Below are 23789 nucleotides of genomic sequence, written 5' to 3'. Positions count from 1 at the left end.
TATTGAATTATTTTACATGTCTACAGGGAGGAAGTCATCTTTTGACCTTTGAATGATTTTATACTATGTGCAAAGTTGGTGGAGTGTTCTTTTGTAGAATGAATAAACCTGACACAATAGCTATTATTCCTTTCTTATTCCCAGGATCCTGTGACTTACTGATATTAGGTGAATGTGGGAGCGTGAGAAGTGGGCAAAACAGGACAGTCCGCAAGAGCATCTTAAACAGTTAATCCAGACCTTGTCAATGGTAGTAACTCCCTCTGTCCTTGAATAGAGCATTTTAAAGTGAAGGGGGAACAGCATTTCCATTCATAGCTTGTGGAGCTGTTTGCTATAAAAGCTTGGAATATAATGCGAAGATTTCAGTAGTTAGTACTTTTGGGGTGACTTTTAAACTTGACAAAATGAGTTCTGGTGTTACAGTTTATAGGCACATTGCACCTTTCTAATTGTTAGTTACGGTTATTCATATTCATATTGTGATATATGGTTGGTTTCATATTTAGTGAATGTACTGAGATCGGAATGGATGGTTGGGTATGGCGGTCAAACCTACATTGAGAAAACTGGCTTTTATATATTAGGTTTGTTTTTTATAATGACGTATGTAAATTATTTAAGTCATCCATGTAATGGGAAAGACTTGCATAGTTTCAGTTTAAAAAACTCTTTGTTCATAATTTCTTGAAGAATGATAGGAAGTTTTGCTGCTGAAAGGGATTTAGTTCAAACCCTCCTTTTATAAGGAGGAAACTGAGATCCAAAGATATTAATGTTATTAAATTGTCTAAGAACCACATATGTACCATTGCAAAACTAGGACTAAAACCCAGGGCTTGCTTCTAACCTCCCCAGAGTGTGCACGTTCTTCACCGGTCAGCACTGTGGAGAGCACAGCTAAAGCCGGCCAGGCACCGACGAGGAGGGAGGGGAAGAGGACCACAGCGCGAGGGCAGAGGAAGGGGCAAGGCGGGGCTTTGCGTGGGGACGTCAGATAGTAGGAGAACAAGCAGGGTGTGAGCTGGAAGCCCAGACAGAGCTCAGGAGAGTGGAATGCAAAACATGACATCAGAGTGGGGTCGAAAAGGAAGAGCATGGAGAAGAAACAAGGTCATCAGAGACGCTTGAGAAAGCAATTTCTGTGGAATTTTAGAGCCTTTTGATGGATAGTCATACATTTGACAGAGTTTACTAGGCACATACTAAGCGGTAATTGCTATGCTGTTAAAGGAGCTTGCTGGGTACAGAAGTGAAAAGACAGGGTTCTTGCCTTCAAGGGATTAAGAGAGGATGACCTCAGAGATGAAAACAAGTAGCATGTGGTGGATGAACTTTTACACAACGAGCGGCTGTGAAGGGAGGTCTTGATTTGCCTGGAGAATTGGGGAAGCTTCAGGGAGGGGTTAGCCTGCACTTGAGCTGAGACTTGCAGGTGAGCATTCGAGGCTTGAGCAAAGGCCTGGATTCTGCCTGAATTGAGGGAGTGGCTGGCTGATGCTTAGCTGTAGAATGGAGAATGGCGAGAGACCCCTTGTCAGGATCAGATCCTGGAGGCCTGAGTCCTCTACCACATAGTTTGGGTTTTATGCTGTAGACAACAGGGAGTTGGCAGAGGATTTTTGGAAATAATTTTTGCATCTACTGTTTTATTTAAGCATATTTAGAGATAAATACACGTCAGAATTTCAACATATGTCACTAGGGAAGGGAGTACATGCACCACACAATGCGAGGCACTGTTTGGTAGAGATGTCACCATACTGAATCAGTCATGCACCTGGCTCTGTTAAACAGAGTGTTTCAACATATGTCACTAAAATTGCCATGTTGTAAACATGCACAGCGCTCCCCTCTCCCTAGCTGTGTCTCGTGTGTAATCTTATCAAGTGCAAAAGCAACTGGTAAAGCTCAGTGTTAAATATATTTTCATGTTTGGTATTAAAGGTGCGCTCCCTAGTTTATGCTTTTCATAAAAATCTAGTTATTAGTTAAATAAATTATTTAAAAAGCAGTGTGCAATATGGACAAACCCCTTTGTCTCCAAATTATTTCCCTCCCTTCCTGTGAACTAACCAACTAGAAAAGGGACTTGGCTGAATCTGTGGGAACAGAGGTAGCACCATCTCTAGAATTAAAAACAACGGACCCAAGACCCAGTGATTTACTGTCCTCCTGTTACCCCTTGTAGACTAAGGTCAAAGGGGAGAATCAGCTTGAGGAGGGGTATGAGAAGGTAAGTAAACATCTTTTGCACCTACAGTTGTACAGCAGTTCTTCCCTCTAAACTGTTTACTTCTAGTCTCTTTATACATGATTAGAAGAATGCCTTTTCTAAGCACATCTCTGACTATGTCAGCCTCCTCAGAATTCCTCAAGGTCACCAGCTACACTTCATGGTCTCAAAGGGGACTGATGTGTTGAGTGATTGTAGGGTGCAGTCGACATGACCAATCCAGTTAATTCCCAAACCCTGCGAAGGATTTTTTTAAAATATATTTATTTATTTGGCTCTGCCGGGTCTTAGTTGCGGCATGTGGGATCTAGTTCCCTGACCAGGGATCGAACCCGGGCCCCCTGCATTGGGAGTGCAGACTCTTTAAAAGTATTTTTTTATTTATTCATTCATTCATTCATTCATTCATTCATTTATTTATTTATTTATTTATGACTGTGTTGAGTCTTCGTTTCTGTGCGAGGGCTTTCTCTAGTTGTGGCAAGTGGGGACCACTCTTCATCGCGGTGCGCAGGCTTCTCACCATCGCGGCCTCTCTTGTTGCGGAGCACAGGCTCCAGACGCGCAGGCTCAGTAATTGTGGCTCACGGGCCCAGTTGCTCCGTGGCATGTGGGATCTTCCCAGACCAGGGCTCGAACCCGTGTCCCCTGCATTGGCAGGCAGATTCTCAACCACTGCGCCACCAGGGAAGCCCGGGAGTGCAGACTCTTAACCACTGGACCGCCAGGGAAGTCCCCACAGTGAAGGATTTAAAAAGAGGGGGAGAAGGCAGAGCTCAGGATGGTTACCGTTTCTTAGAATCTGGTAGCTTGGGGATGAATGGGAGTTGCAGAAACCAAATTAAAGTGTTTTGTCTTTAATGCTGTTAAAGGAAAGAGGGAGATGGGGTTGTGGCTTGGAGGAGAAGAGGTAGAATAATTCTATTATGCTGAGGGAGGGGCCAATGGAAGAGAGACTGCAGGTACTAAGGTGAGAAAATTTGTCTTTAGTGTCAGACTGCCTGGGCTAGTTACATCATCTAAACCTCAGGATTTCTTTCTGTAAAAGGGGTATAGTAATGATAGTTACCTTACTGTTTCATTTGGAGGATTAAATGAGAGGTGATTATTCATGTAAAGCATTTAGCCCAGGATTTAGCTCAGTAAATGTTAGGTATAATTGTCACTATCCTAGAGCTTCATGCATTTGACTGATAAGTATTCTAGGAAACATCAGTGTTATATGGATAGATCATTAGAAAGCAACTAAATAGAGTCAGCTCTTAATTATTCATGTATTATTATCTTAGGCAGTTTAAGATTCCAAATTATTTTTCCCATTTTGAAATGGCATGTACTGAAGCAGAATCAAAACTGCCTAAAGAGAAGGTGCATCTACAGGGAACTATATTCAATATCCTGGGATAAACCATGATGGAAAAGAATATGAAAAAGAATATGTATGTATAACTGAGTCACTTTGCTGTACAGCAGAAATTAACACAACACTGTAAATCAAGTATACTTCAATAAAATTAAAAAAAAGAAAGAGAAGGTGCATGTAGATCCTATTAGAAATGTTTAGAGAGCTTTACAATCAGGGTAATCATGGCATGTTATTTTACAATATTCACCTTTTTCAGTTACATGGAAGTTGCAAGGGTTATTATTAGCATTGTATATTTAAGTCTAAATGTGTTAGGTATATGTTTGAGCCTTGCAGTATTATGCCTTTCTGTTATATAAGATCATCTGGTATTTACTTGCACAGGTTCTGAACAGTGTTTGGTGAGATCTGTAGCGCTTTCCACAGAGCTATAGGTTGTATCACAGTCAGGAACTCTACTGCTCTGATGAAGGGGGTGGGTCGCTGACATCTGACACAGCTGGCTGGCAAGCATGTATATATTTGTGTGTATCCCTTTAAAACCCTTTGCTCATTGGTTACATTTGACATATCTACTTCCAAGGCAACATTGAGGAGAGCTTAGAAAACACTTCTAATTGGTAGATTTCAGCACAATAATTTGAGTAAGGACAAACTTGTAATATGGTTAAGTTAAATTTCCTTTTTTTTCCTTTGGCCACTTCCTGGTGTTGTTTTACTATGTTGAAGTCTGGTGGAGCCCCTAAATGGCATATGGTCCCACCAAACTCCCATTGATTCCCCTGGGCAATCGATTTTAAAGCAGCCCCTTGCATATTGTGCCGAGATGCGGAAATTGGCCACTGGCCATGGCGGATGCAGAGCTTGAATTGAAAATCAAATTAAGCAGAATTCTCTACTTAGTTTTTAATTAAACCACTATGTTAATTCAAACAGGACATTTTAGGCCTGGGGGGTTGACCATGTCCTTTTAAGGGCCTTGAATCGCCTTTCTTCTCTCTCCTTACCATGGCGTATGTTTCTTTTTTATTGGGACCATCTCCTAGCTATTCCCATTCTTTACAGTTCTCAAGGGTAGGAGAATGTAAGTGGTCTTGATAAAGCAAGGTTTGTTCTTTTTTCTTTTTCTTTCTTTTTTTTTTGGTAAGAAGGTACCTTTTATCTTGGAATTCTGCTAGCAGTTAAATTTTTATTTAATCTAGATTATTTATATTATAGTCTGTCACCCGTATATATTGTAGCAAGCATTACATATGTTCATGTGTGTTTGAAGCTGACCCCAACCCAAGCTTACATCTTATGTTTCAACTCTGGTGAAGAGGTTGCGTCTGGTGGGTTTTGTTTTTGTTTTGTGGTAGACATGTTTTCTCCACAGTTTTTATCTCCGTTGCTTAGTCACACACCAGAGTATGAGAGTCTTGGGGCTGGCAGCGCTCCTGTTCCTGTTACACTCAGGTCAGCTGTGTGAGTCTCTCTCCCCACTCTGCCTCAGAGGGACCTCTAGGTTATTTGGGGTGATGCCAGAAGGTGTTTTTCGATTGCGTAATGAACCGGTCTAACCTCTGGCTAGGGTTTAAATGGGAGTTAGGAATGTGTTTGTTTCATATTGTATCGTAACAGCTTACTTTGAATTAAAATATCATAAGGAAAAAAAATGTCATGAGGAAAAAATTCAGCAACTTAATGAAAGTAAAAAAAACCCTTCAATGACAGATTATTTCATGAACCAAAGATGTTTCTGGGAGCAGCTTTATATTGTGCCTCACATTAATGCCTATCTTTGGTTTGAAGTCATGGTATAACATTTAACATAAGTGACAGCAACATCCTGACCAATTACCTAAGCCATCCAGACACCCCCAGATGTCCAGAACATAGCACACGGTCTGTAGGATTAAGAGGTTAACTCCTAGAACTTCAAACGAAGTGCTTGATAATAAAAGCAAAAAGTACAAAATCTGAGGTGACTTCCTTTCTTAATTAATTAGACTGGCCAGGTGGAAGCCGAGAGCTGGGTGCGGTGCTTGGAAGGCCTATAAAGCTGAGCACCGTGACAGCACAATAGAGGGGGAACAGACATCGTTCTCATATGTTTCTATCCTGTGTCACAGTTTGAAATTGTCCTGGTTTATGTCCCTTTTGGCAAACTTACATAAAAGTGACCTTGTACTGTATTTTATGACCAGATGACTTTTTCCCCCCAGTGGCTAATTTGTATCAGGCCTCCATCTTAAAGAGACACAGAAATGAGTAGGAAGTCCAGCTCGGTCTCAGTGAGCTTTCATTGCATTCTTTCATTATTTTTGCTCGTTTTTGCCACTGATCATCCATAAATTGTTGGAAATGAGTGATTAAGGAAGTGCTGCTTAGTGTTAGTGGCACATGCGCATATTTGCATGGTTTTTGTGGGTGAGAGGAAATCACATACAAAAAGGGAAACTCCTGCTGGGACCCTTTCAAGGAAATTTACCTTGGGTCTCGTTTTGATCTTGGTGTTTATTACAGAAAATGGAGTCATATCTCACTAACTATTGTTATGTGTTAATTTGATTTTCCAACACCTTCAAGAAAAAAAAATCAGTAATTTATTAACAGAATTCCTCTACCCTCTTCCAATTGTGAGGACGAATTTTTTCCTTAGAAACAATATAGATAAGAATGATTATTTTCAAAACATTCGATTCTGGTAGTGTTGTTACATGCAAGGTTCCTGTTGGAATTGTGACTCTACTGTAAAAGACGTGGTTATAATAATGTAAACTGAGCACTTCAGACATTGAAGCTTGACGTATAGGATGTCAGAGAAAGACACAGAAAAGTATTATTTTGAAGAAAAGGGTACATTTATTTCATTTAAAAATTATCTGAGTTCATAAGGATTTTGAGTTAAAAATCATTTAGTTAATGAAATGACGTTAGTTTTGTCACTCTTCTCAGTACAGCTGCATGTTGGAGGCGACTAAATTATAACTTAGTAACAGTGTCAGTTATTGGTAAATAGCACATTGCTCAGTTCCTGCATACTTGGTGATGGTATGATACTCTCTCTCCATTTATCAGAAAAGGAGAGATTTCTACTGTAAGGCTAGATTGTCTCTTTATTTGCGTAAAGAGTTTTGTATAGTGGCAAAACTGTAAGCTCTGGCTTTCAGAAGACCTGGACTTAAATCCTGACTCTTCTTTTACCGACCTGGAAGTCCAGGCATGGTTCTTAGTGTCTCCATCTGGAAAATGGGCTGCAGCCCTTACCTCGTCCTTGGGTTACTTCACCAAATCTGTTTGTAAAGCACCAAGACACAGTAGAAGCGGCAGTTGTTATTAGGGACTCAAATGTATCAACTGTGAGCAAGTTGATAATGAAATCAGGAAGATTTGTGTGATATAACTTTATATGTGATAGCAAAACGATGTAAGAAATTAGAGTGGCGTCAACATAGCTTTGTTTATTTACTTTTTGAAATATAAATGGTTTTATCTTGTAACAGTATAGGTCGTAAAAAGAAGATATTTAATAGGTAGCTGAATTTCAAATTTTATATGATGATTAAATTACCAACTAATGTCTCATAATTTGTTAAATGAGAAGTTTTGGTAGGGAGGAAATATAAAATCACCAGGTTTAGATTTTAAAGTAATTATACTTTTAATTAAACTGGCTCTAATACTTCTAATATTCATGAAACAATTTCATAGGAATAGCCATTGTTATCAATTAGAGTCTCCTTTCTAAAACTTTTTTTGGGGGAGTTGAAAACTACCTACCCTTGGTTGGAATGAACTTTATTTGAAAGTAAAATTAAATGTCAGATTTAATGCTGACTAGAGAGCTTCTTACACAATTTTGATACATACCCACAGACCTGTAGGACGAGAGCTCACCCAAGAGGCTAGAATTTGGATTGTTAAAATCTTTTATTTATTTGGCATTTAAACTCATATTTATTTGTCTGTAAAATCATTTATTCAGCATGTCACAGTGTTAACCTTCTGATCTCTATGAAATGTATGCCAATATATAGCTGGAACTTGATATATTACTTTACAACCCATTTATTTGGCCCATTTGTACCAGAAATAAAAGTTGTGTATTTAGACACATCAAAGGCAGTAGGATTGTTTGATAGTTTTGATATTAGGTAATATTTTAGGTTGCAGTATATTATGTACTTTTCTTTAGACTTAAGTCATTAATAGTTATACTACTTAAAAATTTATTGGTTTGCACACTTTCTGTTAAGGAAAGGAAATTCTCATCTAGAAAGACAAGTTCTTACTGTTCTAGAGTGATTGACTTTTAAATCAATTGAACTGTTAAAAAAATACATAAAATGTATGTTCTTTTAGTTATTAAAAAAAAGGTGAGCAGGCAAAAACAAAAAATAAGGACGCCTGAACAGTAGAAAAAGAATTAAGGGCTTCCCTGGTGGTGCAGTGGTTAAGAATCTGCCTGCCAATGCAGGGGACATGGGTTCGAGCCCTGGTCTGGGAAGATCCCACGTGCTGCGGAGCAACTAGGCCCGTAAGCCACAACTACTGAGCCTGCATGTCTGGAGCCTGTGCTCGGCAACGGGAGAGGCCGCGACAGTGAGAGGCCCGCGCACCGCGATGAAGAGTGGCCCCCGCTCGCCGCAACTGGAGAAAGCCCTCGCACAGAAACGAAGACCCAACACAGCCAAAAATAAATAAATAAATAAATTTATTAAAAAAAAAAAGAATTAAATATAGTGAAATGGTCAATTTAAAGGAAACGTTTCCTATTATCTTTCTTGGAACACAAAGGAGATTTTAAGTTGTTTTATAGTGCTGGATTTAAATACTTTTATACTTTCATATTTTATTTGGGATTACTTGATACTACTGTTTCTCTTTACACATTAATTAATGAGTATTAAGTTTTATAAGCAGTCTGTTTTTAAACAGACTTGTGAAGGGCTTAAAATTTTTTTTAAATCCTTTTTGAACTATCAGAAAAACTTATCTCTTAATGATTTTTGCTTCCTTTTTTTTTTTTAACATCTTTATTGGGGCATAATTGCTTTACAATGGTGTGTTAGTTTTTGCGTTATAACCAAGTGAATCAGCTATACATATACATTTATCCCCATATCTCCTCCCTCTTGCGTCTCCCTCCCACCCTCCCTATCCCACCCCTCTAGGTGCTTCCTTTTAAATGCCTAGAATTAAGTGATATTTCTGATTTTTTTTTAGAAGATATTTAATGAAGTACCTTATGTTGTGAGAAGAGCTTATTGCATTATATAACAAATATACTTTAAGTATTCTGAATAAGATTTCTCTTCTCTTTCTGTTATTACCTTAGTTCAGGCTTCATCATTTCTTACTTGGATTATTTAAACCACTGTCCATCTGTGTTTTCTGCTTCCAGTTTCATTCCCACACAAAGTAATCTCCATACTGCCTTCTAGAATTGTTTTCTGCATAATGCTATACCTGTAACTCACCTCCATAAAATCTCCAAGGACCAAAAGCGAACAGGCACAACAAAACTTAAATAGTAACTGAGTAAGTGGTGCCCTAGTTAGGGCAGGGAGGTAGTTACAAGGTGGTACAGGACCATGGATGCATTCAGGCTAGGAGTTGGAACTGAAAGCCCTCAGCCAAAGGGCAAACTTGTTACACACACACACAGTGACAGGGAAAGGGCAAACTTATTACACACACACACACACACACACACACACACACACACACACACACACACACACACACACACACACACACAGTGATGGGGAGCGTCTGTCAGGCTCAGCTCTGGGCAGAAGTCTCCCCTGAGAGTTAGTCCACAGGCCTCTACCTCACAGGAGTTGGGGTTTGATATTACTACCTGTATTGTTGGGAGACCCCAAACCAAGAAATTAGCGTAAAGGGTTTTTCAGAGTATTATGTACCATTTTATCATTTCAACCTGATGTATAATATTTTAACATAACGTATAATTAAATTTTAATTTTAAGTGGTTTCAATAAACATAATTAATGTTGGTTTTAGAAAGTTGATTTAATGTAATTAAGATTCATCATATGTGTAAATTTTTGAGCTGGTCCTATTTATGACATAGGCTATTTAATTGTCTTTAACTTAAAGAGAAAACTCAGGACTTGACAACAAACATATAAGCAGGCCTAAACAAGACCTGATAACATTTTATCCAAACTTTTTTCCATTTTAATCGAACACTCTTTCTTAGTAATTTGATACTGGTTTAGTTCTGAAAGTGTTTTTATTCCTTCAGAGCCAAGGATGAATAATGTAGTCTATTCTATTTTAGCTACTTTTTATGTGAGTTTTTACAAAGATCTAATATTTTAATCTATCTATAGTTAATTTTGTGAGGTGATTGAAAAGAGTGAATCTAAGTAAATTTTTCTCTGTTCAGTTATTCTAAAGAAATGTATACAGTAATATTACTCTTACCTATTATTTTTTAATATTTAAAAATTCTTATGTATGATTATACATCTTTTTGGACTTTTTGCAGCTTGTAGTGCCTGGAATCATTGCTCTTTTCTTACTTTTCTTATTTTCTGTTAATTTTTTTTTTTTAGTCTATATTCCTCTGGACATTTCTCCATAGATTTGATCCCAAGTACTTCCTGTCATTTAGGGATTTCTCAACATTGCTACTCTGCTGATGGAGCTCTTGTCTTCTACCATAATTAATTCATTCAGTTAATTCCTATTGACCACTTATTGTATTCTAGGTACTGTTGCAGCTGCTAGGGACAGTGCAGTTGATTGATTGATTCATTATGTATTTATTTTATATTTTTCCTGTTTTCTGTGGTAAAAAAATGTATGTGATTATTAATCTGTCATCTTGAACTGATGTACCTGATTCCTCTATCTCTCCACCTGTTAGCTTTACTGGCCCTTTGTCTGGAATTCAGTTATTTGTTAATTTGGAGGCATTCTTTGTTCTTTTTTCCAGACCTGGGAGGCTTTGTGGTCTCTGCTTGAATTGGCTCTGATTTCGTTGACAAGTGTGGGGCGCAGTCTTTTCTTTTGGCCTCTCCTCTTTAGCTTTGTAGCTGTTTTGGCCTCTCATAGCCTTAAGGTTGTTTAAAGACGATCTTTTCCAATATAGTGTTCAGAAATTCCTTCTCAGGCTTCCAAGATGATTTCTACAAACGTACAAGCCCTTCCTAAATGTGTCTGTGTATTCCAGGATCTTTAATTTTCCTGTGTCTTATTTGGCTTGCATGAAGCATACTCACGAGGTTGATGATTTTGGCTGATTCTCCTGTGTATCTTGACTTCTATCGGTTTTTCATTAATATTTTAATTATAATTTAAACAAGTTTAGGGAAAGCCAATTAACCCTACATTGTATTTTATATCATTCCAAATTACCTGTCAACATTTGTACTTGGATCATTGTGTAATTATAATTAGTGTATATATATATTTTATGTCCGTCTTACTTTAATCATTTATTTTGTGTACATAAATTTTCTAGTGCCATGAAAAATTGTCCAAGACTTGGAAATGGGCAAAGAAGATCCTGGGTGTTCTGTCATTGGAGTTCTAGGCATTGTCTAGTGGATGCTGGGGGTTTTCTGGTCCTATAGGGGTGTGCACCTTTGGCTGATTTTCTGTTGACTTGGCTATACTACATCTCCTTAGGGTTAGAATTAACTTGTAGGAAACTGAGAGCAATGCGAAGTAATTTGTCTGATAGAGATGTAATTGATTTCTTCCCTATGCAAAAGATAACTCCAAACATTTCATTTTATTGTCCCACAGGATGTTATCCCATTTTGCATCTATTAGCAAATTGATTTTAATATTTCTGGTTATCTACGTATATGTGTTCTTCAAATTCTCCTTTGACCTGGTTTTATCAGAAATTAAAATCATGTGCGAAAGGATGTGAAGACCAGAAAGGACCAGGGTGCTCAGAGAGGAGCTGCCATCAGCAAGCAGCAGTAACACTTGCTGTGGGCTAAAGCAGAGCACGTGGGTCCTGGAAGTTGAGAGTCGGTGAACTTACAAGGGCCCACCAGGGCACAAGCTACCGAGACACCTCACCCAGAACTGGAGCCTGCTTCTCTAGATTCACTGTCACCAGAGGCAGGAGATGATTAAAGAAAGAAGCAGGACAAAAACTTGTGTATATAAAGATGAACAGGGACTCAGGAGATGACCAGACATCTGGGAAAAGTCAACATTGTGAGAGGGACCAAATTCGATGCGCTACTCAGAGTTAATAGACAAAAGATTTCAGAGAGATTTGAAAATATTTGATCTAGCATTTTAGACTTATCTTGGCAGAGGGAATTAAGGATATCTCGTCCTCAATATTGCCAGAAATGAAAGTTCTGTTGAGTCATTCTGATAAAAATCAAGTCTAGACAGTTTCTAGGATATTTCTATCAGATGTTAAAGAATAGATAACTACAGTTTCAACAAATTTGTCTGGAGATTGGAAGATGGAACACTCACAGTTGTATTTTATGGAACTAGTGGACTCTTGATGCTGAAAGCAGACAGGATTAATAGGAGAAAGGAGCATTATATGCCGTTCCTTTTCATGAATACCTGTGAATCAGAAAATACTCAGCTGAGTCCAACACAAAAGATCATCATCCAAAAGAATTTATTTCAGCTATCGAGGTTGGTTTAACACTAGAAAATCTATGACTGTAATTCGTATTAGGAGAGTAAATGAGGGAAAAGAATCAAGTGAACGCCTCAGAAGAGACGCAGAACACATCCATGAAATCAGTAACCATTCGTGATTAAAAATCAAACTAAGAACTAAAGGGAACTTGCTTAACCAGATAATGGATATCTACTCTAAGACTGCAACTGACATTGTTCTTAGCAGTAAAATGTTAAAAGTATTTACTTTAAAATTGGGATGCCATCTTGAGTACTTTTATTTCTAACAATAGACAGCACTATAGTAGAGTTCTTTACCAGTACAGTTAGACAAGAAAAGGAAAAATTGAAAGGAACAAACAAAATAGTCATGATTAACAGATGATATTGTCTTTTGAAAAATCCTATAGAATCTAAAGATAAATGATAATTCCAATAAGAAAATTTAGCAAGGAAGCTGGATCTAGGATTAATATAGGAAAATCAATAAGTAACAGCAACAAACAGAAAATCTAATTAAAAATACCTTTTATAATAGCAAGACAACTAAGGTATGTTGAAATAAACCCAACAAATGATTTTTAAAACCTTATTGAAATAATATATGGAAAGAAAAAATCTTATTGAAAGATGTTAAGAAGACCTAGTTAATTGGATAGATATTCTATGTTTATGAATTTCTTTATATGATAAAAATACCAGTTCTCAAATTATTTTTTAGAGTCAGTGCAATTCTAATAAAATTTTTAAGAGGTTATCTTATGGCATGCGACAAGGAGATAGTAAAATTCTTTGGGAGGGCAGAGAGCCAAGAATAGCCAAAGCAATTTTGAAGAACATGGTGATAGAACTTACTCTATCAAATATTAAAAAAGGAACAAAGGACTTGAATAGACATTGCTTTGAAGAAGATATGCAGATGACCAATAAGCACATGAAAAGACCCTAGTGTCACTAGGCATTAGGGAAATGCAAATCAAAACCACAAGAAGATACTTCTCCACACCCATTAGAATGGCTGCTAGAAAATAACAAGTATTGGTGAGGATATTGAGAAATTGGAACTCTTGTACACTGTTGGTCAGAATATAAAATGGTGCGACCACTGTGGAAAACAGTATAGTGGTTGCTCAAAAAATTAAAAATATAATTACCACATGATCCAGATATTCCATTTCTGGGTGTGTACACAAAAGAATTAAAGGAAGGACTCCACAGATATTTATACACCCATTTTCGTGACAGGATTATTTTCAATAGCCAAAGGTGGAAACAACCCAAGTATCCATCAGTGGATTAAGAGATAAACAAATTGTGGTATGTGCATACAGTAGTATATTATTTAGCCGTAACAAGGAAGGAAATTCTCACATACTACAACATGGATGAACCTTGAGAGCATTATGCTAAGTGAAATAAAGTCAGGCACAACAAGACAAATACTGTATGATTCCGCTTATATGAGCGTCCTAGTGTAGTCAAATTCATAGAGACAGAAAGTCGACGGTGGGTGTACAGGGGCTGGGGTTAGATGGGGAGTTACTGTTTAATGGGGTGCAGAGTTTGAGTTGGAGAATATAAAAAGCTCTAGAGATGGATGGTGGTGATGGTTGCATGACTGTGTGAATGTACTTAATGCCACAGAACTCTACACTTAAAAATTGTTAAAATGGTAAATTTTGTGTTATATATACTTAACTGTCATAAAAAAAAGTAAGTGATGAGCACGGCAGTTCAAATTGGTGGTTACCATTGGGCAGGTTGGTGCAGCAGGTGTGTGGTTGGGAGGGCTACATGGGTGCACAGTGGTTGTGGTGACGTTCCTTTAGGTTGGGTGGTCTATCCACAGGTATTTAATAGACATATAAAGCTGAACAGTGTACAGACTGACACACCTCAGAGATATTGTGGGTTTGGTTCCAGACCACTGCAGTAGAGGGAATATTGCAATAAAGTGAGTCACACGAAGTTTTTGGCTTCCCAGTACAAAGAAAAGTTGTGATTACACTATACTGTAGTCTATTAAATGTGCAATAGCATCGTGTCTAAAAAACAATGTACATACCTTAATTAAAAAATACCTCTTTGCTAATAGGAATAAGGATGCAGACGTAGAGAATAGACTTGAGGACATGGGGACGGGGAAGGGCAAGCTGGGACGAAGTGAGAGAGTGGCATGGACATATACACACTCCCAAATGTAAAACAGATAGCTAGTGGGAAGCAGCCGCATAGCACAGGGAGATCAGCTCGGTGCTCTGTGACCACCTAGAGGGGTGGGATAGGGAGGGTGGGAGGGAGGGAGACACAAGAGGGAGGAGATATGGGGACATATGTATATGTATAGCTGATTCACTTTGTTATAAAGCAGAAACTAACACACCATTGTAAAGCAATTATACTCCAATAAAGATGTTTAAAAAAAATACGTCTTTGCTAAAAAAATACTAACCGGCCTCCGAGCCTTCAGTTAGTCAGTATCTTTTTGCTGGGGGAGGGTCTTGTCCTGCCTCGACGTTGGCTGCTGGCTGATCAGGGTGCTGCTGCGGAAGGCCGAGGGGCCGTGGCAGGCCCTTAGAATAAGACGACAGTGAAGTGTGCCGCGTCGACTGACTCTTCCTGTCACGAATGATTTCTCTGCAGCGTGCCGTGCTGTTTGGTAGCGTTTTACCGATGGTAGAACTTCTTTCAGAATTGGACTCAGTCCTCGTGGACCCTGCTGCTGCCTCCTCAGCTAAGTTCACGTCCTAGTCTAAATCCTTTGTTGTCATTTCCACAGTCTTCACAGCGTCTTCACCAGCAGTAGATTCCATCTCAAGAAACCATTTTCTTTTGCTCATCCATAAGAAGCAATGCTTTTCTGTGAAAGTTTGTCCTGAGATTACAACAATTCAGTCACATCTCAGGCTCCACTTCTAATTCTAGTTCTCCTGCTGTTTCCACCACATCTGCTGTTACTTCCCCCACTGAAGTCTTGAAGCCCTCCAAGTCATCCATGAAGGTTAGAATCAACGTCTTCCAAACTCCTGTGAATGTTGGTATTTTGACCCCTTCCCATGAATCACAAATGTGCTTAATGGCATTTAGAATGGCGAGTCCTTTCCAGAGGGTTTTCAAGCGACTTTGCGCAGATCATCAGAAGACTCACTGCGGCAGCTGCAGCCTTACGAAATGTATTTCTTAAACAGGACTTGCCAGTCAGAGTTCTCCTTGATCCGTGGGCTGCGGAACGGTTGTCGTGTTGGCAGGTACGAAACAACATGAATCCGTTGTACATCTCCGTCAGAGCTGTCGGGTGACCAGGTGCATTGTCAGCGAGCAGTAGTGTTTGAAAGGAGTCTTTTTTTCTGAGCAGTGGATCTCAGCAGTGGGTGTAAAATATCCAGTAAACCATGTTGTAAACAGATGTGCTCTCATCCAGGCTTTGTTCCACTTACAGAGCACAGGTAGAGTAGATTGAGCATGATTCTTAAGGGCCCTAGGAGTTTTGGAATGGTTAGTGAACACTGGCTTCAACTTAGTCACCAGCTGCCTTAGCCCCTATCAGGAGTCAGCCTGCCAGTAGCCAGGCCTCGGAAGCAACCTAAGTGTCCATCGACAGATGAATGGATAAAGAAGATGTGGCACATATATACAATGGAATATTACTCAGCCATAAAAAGAAACGAAACTGAGTTATTTGTAGTGAGGTGAATGGACCTACAGACTCATACAGAGTGAAGTAAGTCAGAAAGAGAAAAATAAATACCGTATGCTAACACATATATATATGGAATCTAAAAAAAAAAAATGGTTCTGAGGAACCTAGGGGCAGAACAGCAATAAAGACGCAGACATAGAGAATGGACTTGAGGACACAGGGAGGGGGAAGGGTAAGCTGGGACAAAGAGAGTGACATGGACATATATATACTACCAAACGTAAAATAGATAGCTAGTGGGAAGCAGCCGCATAGCACAGGGAGATCAGCTCGGTGCTTTGTGACCACCTAGAGGGGTGGGATAGGGAGGGTGGGAGGGAGACCCAAGAGGGAGGGGATATGGGGATATACGTACACATATAGCTGATTCACTTTGTTATACAGCAGAAACTAACACACCATTGTAAAGCAATTGTACTCCAATAAAGATGTTAAAAAAAAAAAAAAAAAGAGTCAGCCCGTCCTTTGAAGCTTTGAAGCCAGGCATTGACTTCTCTCTACTATGAAAGTCCTAGTTGACATCTTTCAATAGAAGGCTCTTTTGTCTACATTGAAAATCTGTTGTTTCGTGTAGCCGCCTTCATTAATGATCTTAGCTAGATTTTCTGGATAACTTGCTGCGGCTTCTACATTAGCACTTGCTGCTTCACCTTACACTTTTATGTTATGGAGGCGGCTTCTTTCCTTAAACTGCATGAGCCAACCTCTGCTAGCTTCAAGCTTTTCTTCTGCAGCTTACTCACCTGTCTCAGCCTTCACAGACTTGAAGAGACTTAGGGCCTTGCCTGCATTAGGCTTTGGCTTCAGGCAGTGTCGTGGCTGGTTTGATCACCTGTTCAGACCACTAAAACTTTCTCCTCAACAGCAATAAGGCTGTGTTGCTTTCTTACCATTTGTGTGCTCACTGGAGCAGCACCTTAATCTCCTTGAAGAACGTTCCTTTGCCTTCACGACTTGGCTGTTTGGAGCAAGAGGCCTAGCCTTCAGCCTGTCAGCTTTCCACACGCCTTCCTCACTCAGCTTCAGCATTTCTAGCTTTTGATTTAAAGTGAGAGACATGCGACTCTTCCTTTCACTTGAACGCTTGGAGGCCATTGTAGGGTTATTAGTTGGCCTGATTTCAACATGGTTGTGTCTCAGGGAACAGGGAGGTCCAAGGAGAGGGAGAGAGATGGGGGAAGGGCTGGTTGGTGGAGCAGTCAGAACACACACAACATTTATTGATTGTTGCCATCTTGTGTTGGTGTAGTTCGTGACGTCCAAAACAATTACAGTAGTAACATCAAAGATCACTGATCACAGATCACCATAACAAATATAATAAAAATGAAAAAGTTTGAAATATTGTGAGAATTACCAAAACGTAACACAGACACACAAAGTGAGCACATGCTGTTGGAAAAGTGGCACCGATAGACTTGTTCGACGCAGGGTTGCCACAAACCTTCAATTTGTAAAAAATGTAATTATCTGCAAAGTGCAAATTGCAGAAGTGCAAAGGGAAAGAAAGCGAGACATGTCTATACTTTCAGTATTTAAAAATAGAAAGGAAAAAAGGTGATTTATTTCTTGGTGATGGGCTCATATTAACCAAACTGATAAGAAAAACCAAAATGCCAAGTTGTTGATATTCAGTGGAAAACTATAAAATAATCACACATGCATGCACACCTACACACCCAAAGTAGCTGTTATTGAGAGCTGGAGGGGCTGTGGAAATGAGAGAGAGGGGCCCAACGCAGCTTTGGAGGGATTGGTCTGGGTTTAGAGCAGGCAGACAGCCTTAAGCTTTTTGTGTATGTTTCCTATTTTGTTCACTGTCATAAGGATAGCTCTTCTGTGGTATTTTGGAATTCCTAGTGCTTTTTGTGTAAATGTACTGTTTGCCACAAAAGCAATATGACACTATTACCTAAATTATCATGTGGAATTGCTTTTATATTAATATTCTACACTTTAGTATCTTGTACATTTTGCTATAGTCATGTAATAAATAATAACCCTAATGATTTTTCTTTTGTTGTGTCTGTATTGGAACTTGTGCCTGGGTGTTTTATGACAGGACTAGTAAGGTATTGGCTACAATGTTCTGTTACATTAAAGGACTGAGCATTTGCTCAGCATGAGCTTGCTATTACGGAATTGAAAATTAATATCCTAGTAAAAGAAGCTTTTGTGTATTTTGATTTAGTTTCTTTGCTAAAATTATAGGTTGCCTTAAGTATGTTTTAAGCATTCTCCCCCCACCTCCTATTTCCACATCAGTTTGTCTTTTATGTCTTATTTCTGTCTTGTGGCGAGGGTAGAAAGCACAGGCTCCAGAAGCTGACAGACCTGATTTAAAGAGAGTTCTGGCAGGCCTGGAACAGGGTGACCATAGACAGATTATTTAACTTTTTGGATGTGAGCTTTCTCATTTATAATAAATTTGCCTTATTGTGAATATTCAGTGAGCACATATAAAGCAACTACGTAGTAGGAGCTTTGCAAATAGTTGCCATCTCTTTTTTTCCGTCAAGTTTATAACTAAAGAATTATTAGAACAGAATTAGAATTAGAAAAGATCCTTACTGGCTAACCATTAAATTATTTTGATGTGATGAAGTGTACTGAGAAATGTTTTTTTCCCAAATTTAGAATTATGTTTAAACATTTTGATGTAAAGTCCCTGCAGTCTTTTTACAATTCAGTTCTTTCATTTACGTGTTGGAAACTTGCTGTATTAATTCATTTACTTGCAATCTGGAGGATTTTGTTTACTATCATGAGAAATTTCTGCCCATAAATTTAAATATAGTGAACATCTTAGTTCAATGAACAGCAATGTTAGTGTTATTATTTTAACTTATTCTAAAATACTTTCTTTTTGTCAAGTTTTAATAACTTGAGAATCTTATAGTTTTAGTTTTTCTACTGTGTATGACTTAAATATGTATATATATATAATAAACTGCAGAAAATATTAATAATTAAAAAACAATTCACTATAGAGCTTAACAACACTTTCTATAAAGCTATTTTCTTTGACTTGGGACCAAAACTCTTTTTGTCCATACTTTTAATGATTACTTTGGGAGCAAAGGGGGAAATGGTTGACACTCTCTAGGAATGCTTGTTTGTAGTTTTTTCATGGTTTAAAATAATTAATACCTGCCTTTATTTTCTGTTCTTTATTAGTGCTTCTATCGATCTTCTCCAGATGACTGCATGTATGTTTGGTGCAGTCTTGATGTCATGCTGAACAAACCTTATCTTAATGTTACTAAGAGACCCTTTTTGTTAAATGGAAACAATGGCTTGATATTTATTTTAAATGTTCTGTGAATGTAGAAATTTTTCCCAGGCTTTCCTGATGGGTGGAGACATAGTATATAAAGTGGTGTTTACATACCTTCCAAGAGGTCAAGATGTCCATGCAAAATCTTGTTTAAATGTTCATCACCATAGAAACATATCAGTTTATCGTTAGAGCTTTTGTAAATGTATTGTAATTTTCACTTCATTGATGTTCAGTACAGAGCATTTACTGTGTAATTGACCAGCACCAAAATTTGGTGTTTAGCCTTCACTAGCTTATTTAATCTAATTTAAACTGTTAAAATATTGAGATAGTTGTAATTTCCAAAACAATACTGGTATGAAACTAATGTAATTAATTATATAGCTTACTTTTCTTAAAAACAAGATGATGTTTCCTTGACAGAAAGAAAGTACTTTATTCTGATGATGTTTTCTACTAATACGCTGAGTGCTTATTACACTATGATTTTAATAAAAGGGATGGAGTTTCTTTAAGGTAACTTAGATTTATGGTTTTTGGGAGGAGTTAAGACAAGTATTCATAAATACATTACGAAGTTCATGAAATCCTGGTACTGTATGGCATAGTATAAGCATTCACAATTGTGTGAATTTGTGTGAAAATTGTGAGCAAGTACAACTGTTGATGACAAGTAGTTCTTACAGTTCTGTGATCTTATATTCAGGAGACTTTTCTTAATTTTTAAGATGAACAATGGGAACCTTCTTCTACTCTGACAGTGTTTTGCCACTTTGTTGTTTGCAGGGTATTTCAGTAAGTTATTCTGACATCTGGCACATCTTTTAGCTCAGTGTATGCAAGAATGGAGTTGATAGGGACCTTCCCCTTGGGGCTTCCTAGCGCCTGATTCTGACTCTTAATGGAAAAATGAGCAGTAGGCATATTTTTTTGCTTATATGCTGTCCTGCTGGTGATTAATGGTAGTGATAAAAGCTCTCACAATGCTTTTCATTACTTTGCAGACAGAACCACATACAAAAGTTCAAAAAGCTCACACTCTACATGCCACAAAGCCTGTACCCTTTAGGCTTTGTAATATTTTACTGATTTCAAGAAAGGTAGTGATAACAATTTGTATATTTTTGGCACTCATATGAGCCAGTCGATGCCAGATTAACAAATGAAGTTTCTGATTATTTATAATCCCTTCACCTCTCTTCTCTCTGTTCTAAAGTTGTTGAAGGTAAAAAACTCTGCCACATTGCATTTAATGAAAAGATTTGTTATATTTTTCTGTTGGTTTTGCTAAAGCTCATAAATATTTAATTGATTTCAAGTTGGGCTGATTTTGTCCCATTTAATCACAAAAAGGGAATAAAAATAACAAAAGGAAAACATAATTGTCCTAGCCTCCTAGTGGATTACGTCAGTATAACAGTTATTTCTAACTACATCAGTTATCTTCAATATTTCATAAACAGGTATAATCATATTCCATAATTTTGATGGCTTGCTCTGTGGCAGCCTTTTCTATAATTCCTAATTTACTCTTCTTTAAATTGAGATTAATAACTGAAAATGAGCAGATTTCTTTTTATGAGTTATTTGTTATCTTTCAAAAGAAATGTTGATCAATTTGAAATAAATTTTTGAAGAGTTCATATGCTTTGACTACAGAGGTTTATTTGTTTAAATGTTTCTTATTTGCTTAAGCATGTGAATGTACATTTTAGACATTTTTTTCTTGATATTATTCACATATTTATAATAGTAAAAGCATACTCTTGGAATGATAATATTGATAGCTGTTTCCTTTTAGAAAGACTGTTCACATATACTTTTTAATCACATAAGAGATTTATTTGGGACTTCGTTTGTAAGTATATGTGGATAAATATGTTGCTATTTAACTTCATTGTCACTTTCAGACTGGTTTATACTTAGGTTGCATTTTAAATGCTGTCTATTTTTCTTAATGAGAGAATGTATTTTTTCTTTATGTAAATAGAATGGAGTAATTTTTAAACTTAGTAATAGATTTCTTCTCTTTGACATAAATGCTACTTGAAACACTAATCTATAGCATGTTAAAAGAGGCTAATCTAGAGCTATAGCATGTTAAAAGAGGCTGTTACTTTAACCAGGCTGTTCAAAGAATTTTATGTCAAGGTTAAATTTAGGAAAATGACCAGAAAGTACTTGAGAGTACAGAGAGTGCTTATATCAGATTTTGTTAGAAACAGACTATTAGTAGTCTGCTCTGACCTATATGGTAACCATTAGCCATGTGTGGCTATATAAATTTAAAATAACTAAAATTCAGTAAAATTAAAAACCAGTTCTTTAGTCACAGTAGCTACATTCTAAGTACTCAATAAACACATATGGTTATTAGCTATGTTAATGGATAGCACAGAATAGAGCATTTATATCATCACAGAAATATCCGTTGGGCAGCACTGTTCTGTGCTATTTAATCATAAATAATTTGTTCTTTTTTCATCTATAATTAGTTTGCGCACTATCTAAACAGCAGAAAAAAGAGTAAGGCCCAACTTTAAGGATATACTTACGCAGCACCTCAGTTAGAGGTGCACTCCCAGTTAGAGAATGGTGCTAATGAGGTTCAATTTTTTTTTTTAATTTTTTAAATTTTAAATTAATTTTTATTGGAGTATAGTTGCTTTACAATGTTGTGTTAGTTTCTGCTGTACAGCAGAGTGAATCAGCTATACGTATACATGTATCCCCACTTTTTTGGATTTCCTTCCCATTTAGGTCACCACAGAGCATTGAGTAGAGTTCCCTGTGCTGTACAGTAGGTTCTCATTAGTTACCTATTTTGTACATAGTATCAATAGTGTATAAATGTCATTTCCAATCTCCCAATACATCCCACCCTCCCCTTGCCCCCTTGGTATCCATATGTTTGTTCTCTACGTCTGTGTCTCTTGCAAATAAGATCATCTACCATTTTTCTAGATTCCACATATATACGTTAATATATGATATTTGTTTTTCTCTTTCTGACTTACTTCACTCTGTATGACGGTCTCTAGGTCCATCCACGTCTCTGCAAATGACCCAGTTTTGTTCCTTTTTATGGCTGAGTAATATTCCATTGTATATATGTACCACATGAGATTCGATTTTTATTGTTTGTTGTTGCATTAATGCATCTGTTTCCCAGGTGCAGGCCTATACCTCTGTTAGTAAGTTATGACTAAGAGTGGCATGATCAGATTTGCATTTTGAGAAGATCACATTTCCATGCGATGTAGGCACCAGGTCAGGGAGAGACAAGAGTGTGGATGTAGGACTAGTAGCTAGGAGGCTGGGGTGTTGTCCACCAGATAGACGTTGTGGCAGTAGGAAGAGAGGTGGATGAACTTGAGTCGTAATTACATAGGAGAATCGAAAGGACTCGGTGTTCGAGTGGACCAGGGTCCAGGGTGTGTGTATGTGTTTTGGGGAGAGGTGGGGTGCAGCAGGAAAGGAGGTGACAAGGGTGTTTCCAGAGTGTCTGGCAAAACAACAAAGTGGATAGTGATGCCATTTATTGAGGCATGTGACACTGAAGGAGGAGCAGGTCTAAGGGATAAAATGATGAATTTGATTTTAGAATTCAGTTTAAGGTAGCTGTGAGACATCTAAGGCAAGGTGGCCATTGGGATGTATGGATCTTGGCCTCAGGGGTAATATTTGGACCAGAGGTATATATTTGAGACTCGTTGGCCACGTGAGGAGGCAAGATCATCCAGGGAAGAAGAGGAGTCTATCTGGTAGACCATCTTCATCAGAATTGACTGAGGAGCCACTTTGTACAGGTACTCAGGAATTGACAAGCCCCTTGGTAAATCTGTTCCATGCTAATGTTTGAGAAGCACTGATACAGCTTGTGAAAGGATGGACACCTAAGATTGTGCCATCGGAGAAAAGGGATCTGAGATATTTTCCTTTACAGAATGAAAGAAATAGGAATGGAGACAGAAACCAAGGGATAGGGGAAGGGAGCTGAGGGGACGTGCAGGCCACCCAGCTGTGTCTTACTAAGGGAGAGGTAAGGTCAGCTGTAGTTAAGAACGCAGGGCATGAGATTAGGGTCAAGGAGACTGGAACACATTTAAGAACCTTTGAGGGAGTTATTAGCCGGCGATCAGTGTAAGGATTGCCGGGAACATTGAAGGGGCGCTTTGGAACGTAGTAGCGAACACTTCTCATGATTTCGTAGATTTCTTTAACAGTGCTGAGAATTTGGAGTGAGCTTCCAGGTGGAATTAAACTGGCCTGGTGGAAGTTAAAAGGGCCAGGAATACTAGAGTATTATTGATACTGAATTATCATCAAAATATACTAGTTCACCGTGGGGTTTAGACAGTGAAAACAAGACTGATTGGAGGGACTGGGAAGATCAAGGGAGGAGAGATTATCATGATGAGGACATAGAGCTAGGTTAGAGCTAGGTTAGAGCTAGGTTGGAGGGCTGCAAGATCGGAGGAGACTAGGAGGCTGTGGGCCGAGGGGCAGCTTCACCGTGGGAGATCTCAGAGGTGGCCCTGAGAGATGATGGGGTCTGGTTAGCTGTGTGGGCGGCCGTAGTAGA

The 23789-nt window shown here is 38.2% G+C and overlaps 1 protein-coding gene across 11 annotated transcripts in view; it reads left to right on the top strand.

Annotated features, from left to right (window-relative positions):
• Positions 1-23789, top strand: part of LMBR1 (limb development membrane protein 1) — a 163417-nt gene that overhangs the window by 51544 nt on the left and 88084 nt on the right. For 7 of the 11 annotated variants that reach the window (XM_082472642.1, XM_082472636.1, XM_082472635.1 and 4 more), the window contains one exon: positions 2192-2236. The exons of the other annotated variants lie outside the window; for them this stretch is intronic. In XM_082472642.1, the coding sequence (XP_082328768.1) occupies positions 2192-2236 (45 nt within the window). The remainder of the gene's footprint in view (positions 1-2191; positions 2237-23789) is intronic. 11 annotated transcript variants of the gene reach the window in all.

The sequence above is a fragment of the Balaenoptera physalus genome (assembly GCF_965194825.1).
Source record: "Balaenoptera physalus genome assembly, chromosome: 8".
NCBI lineage: Eukaryota > Metazoa > Chordata > Mammalia > Artiodactyla > Balaenopteridae > Balaenoptera > Balaenoptera physalus.
This window is presented reverse-complemented; position numbering and strand designations above follow the sequence as displayed.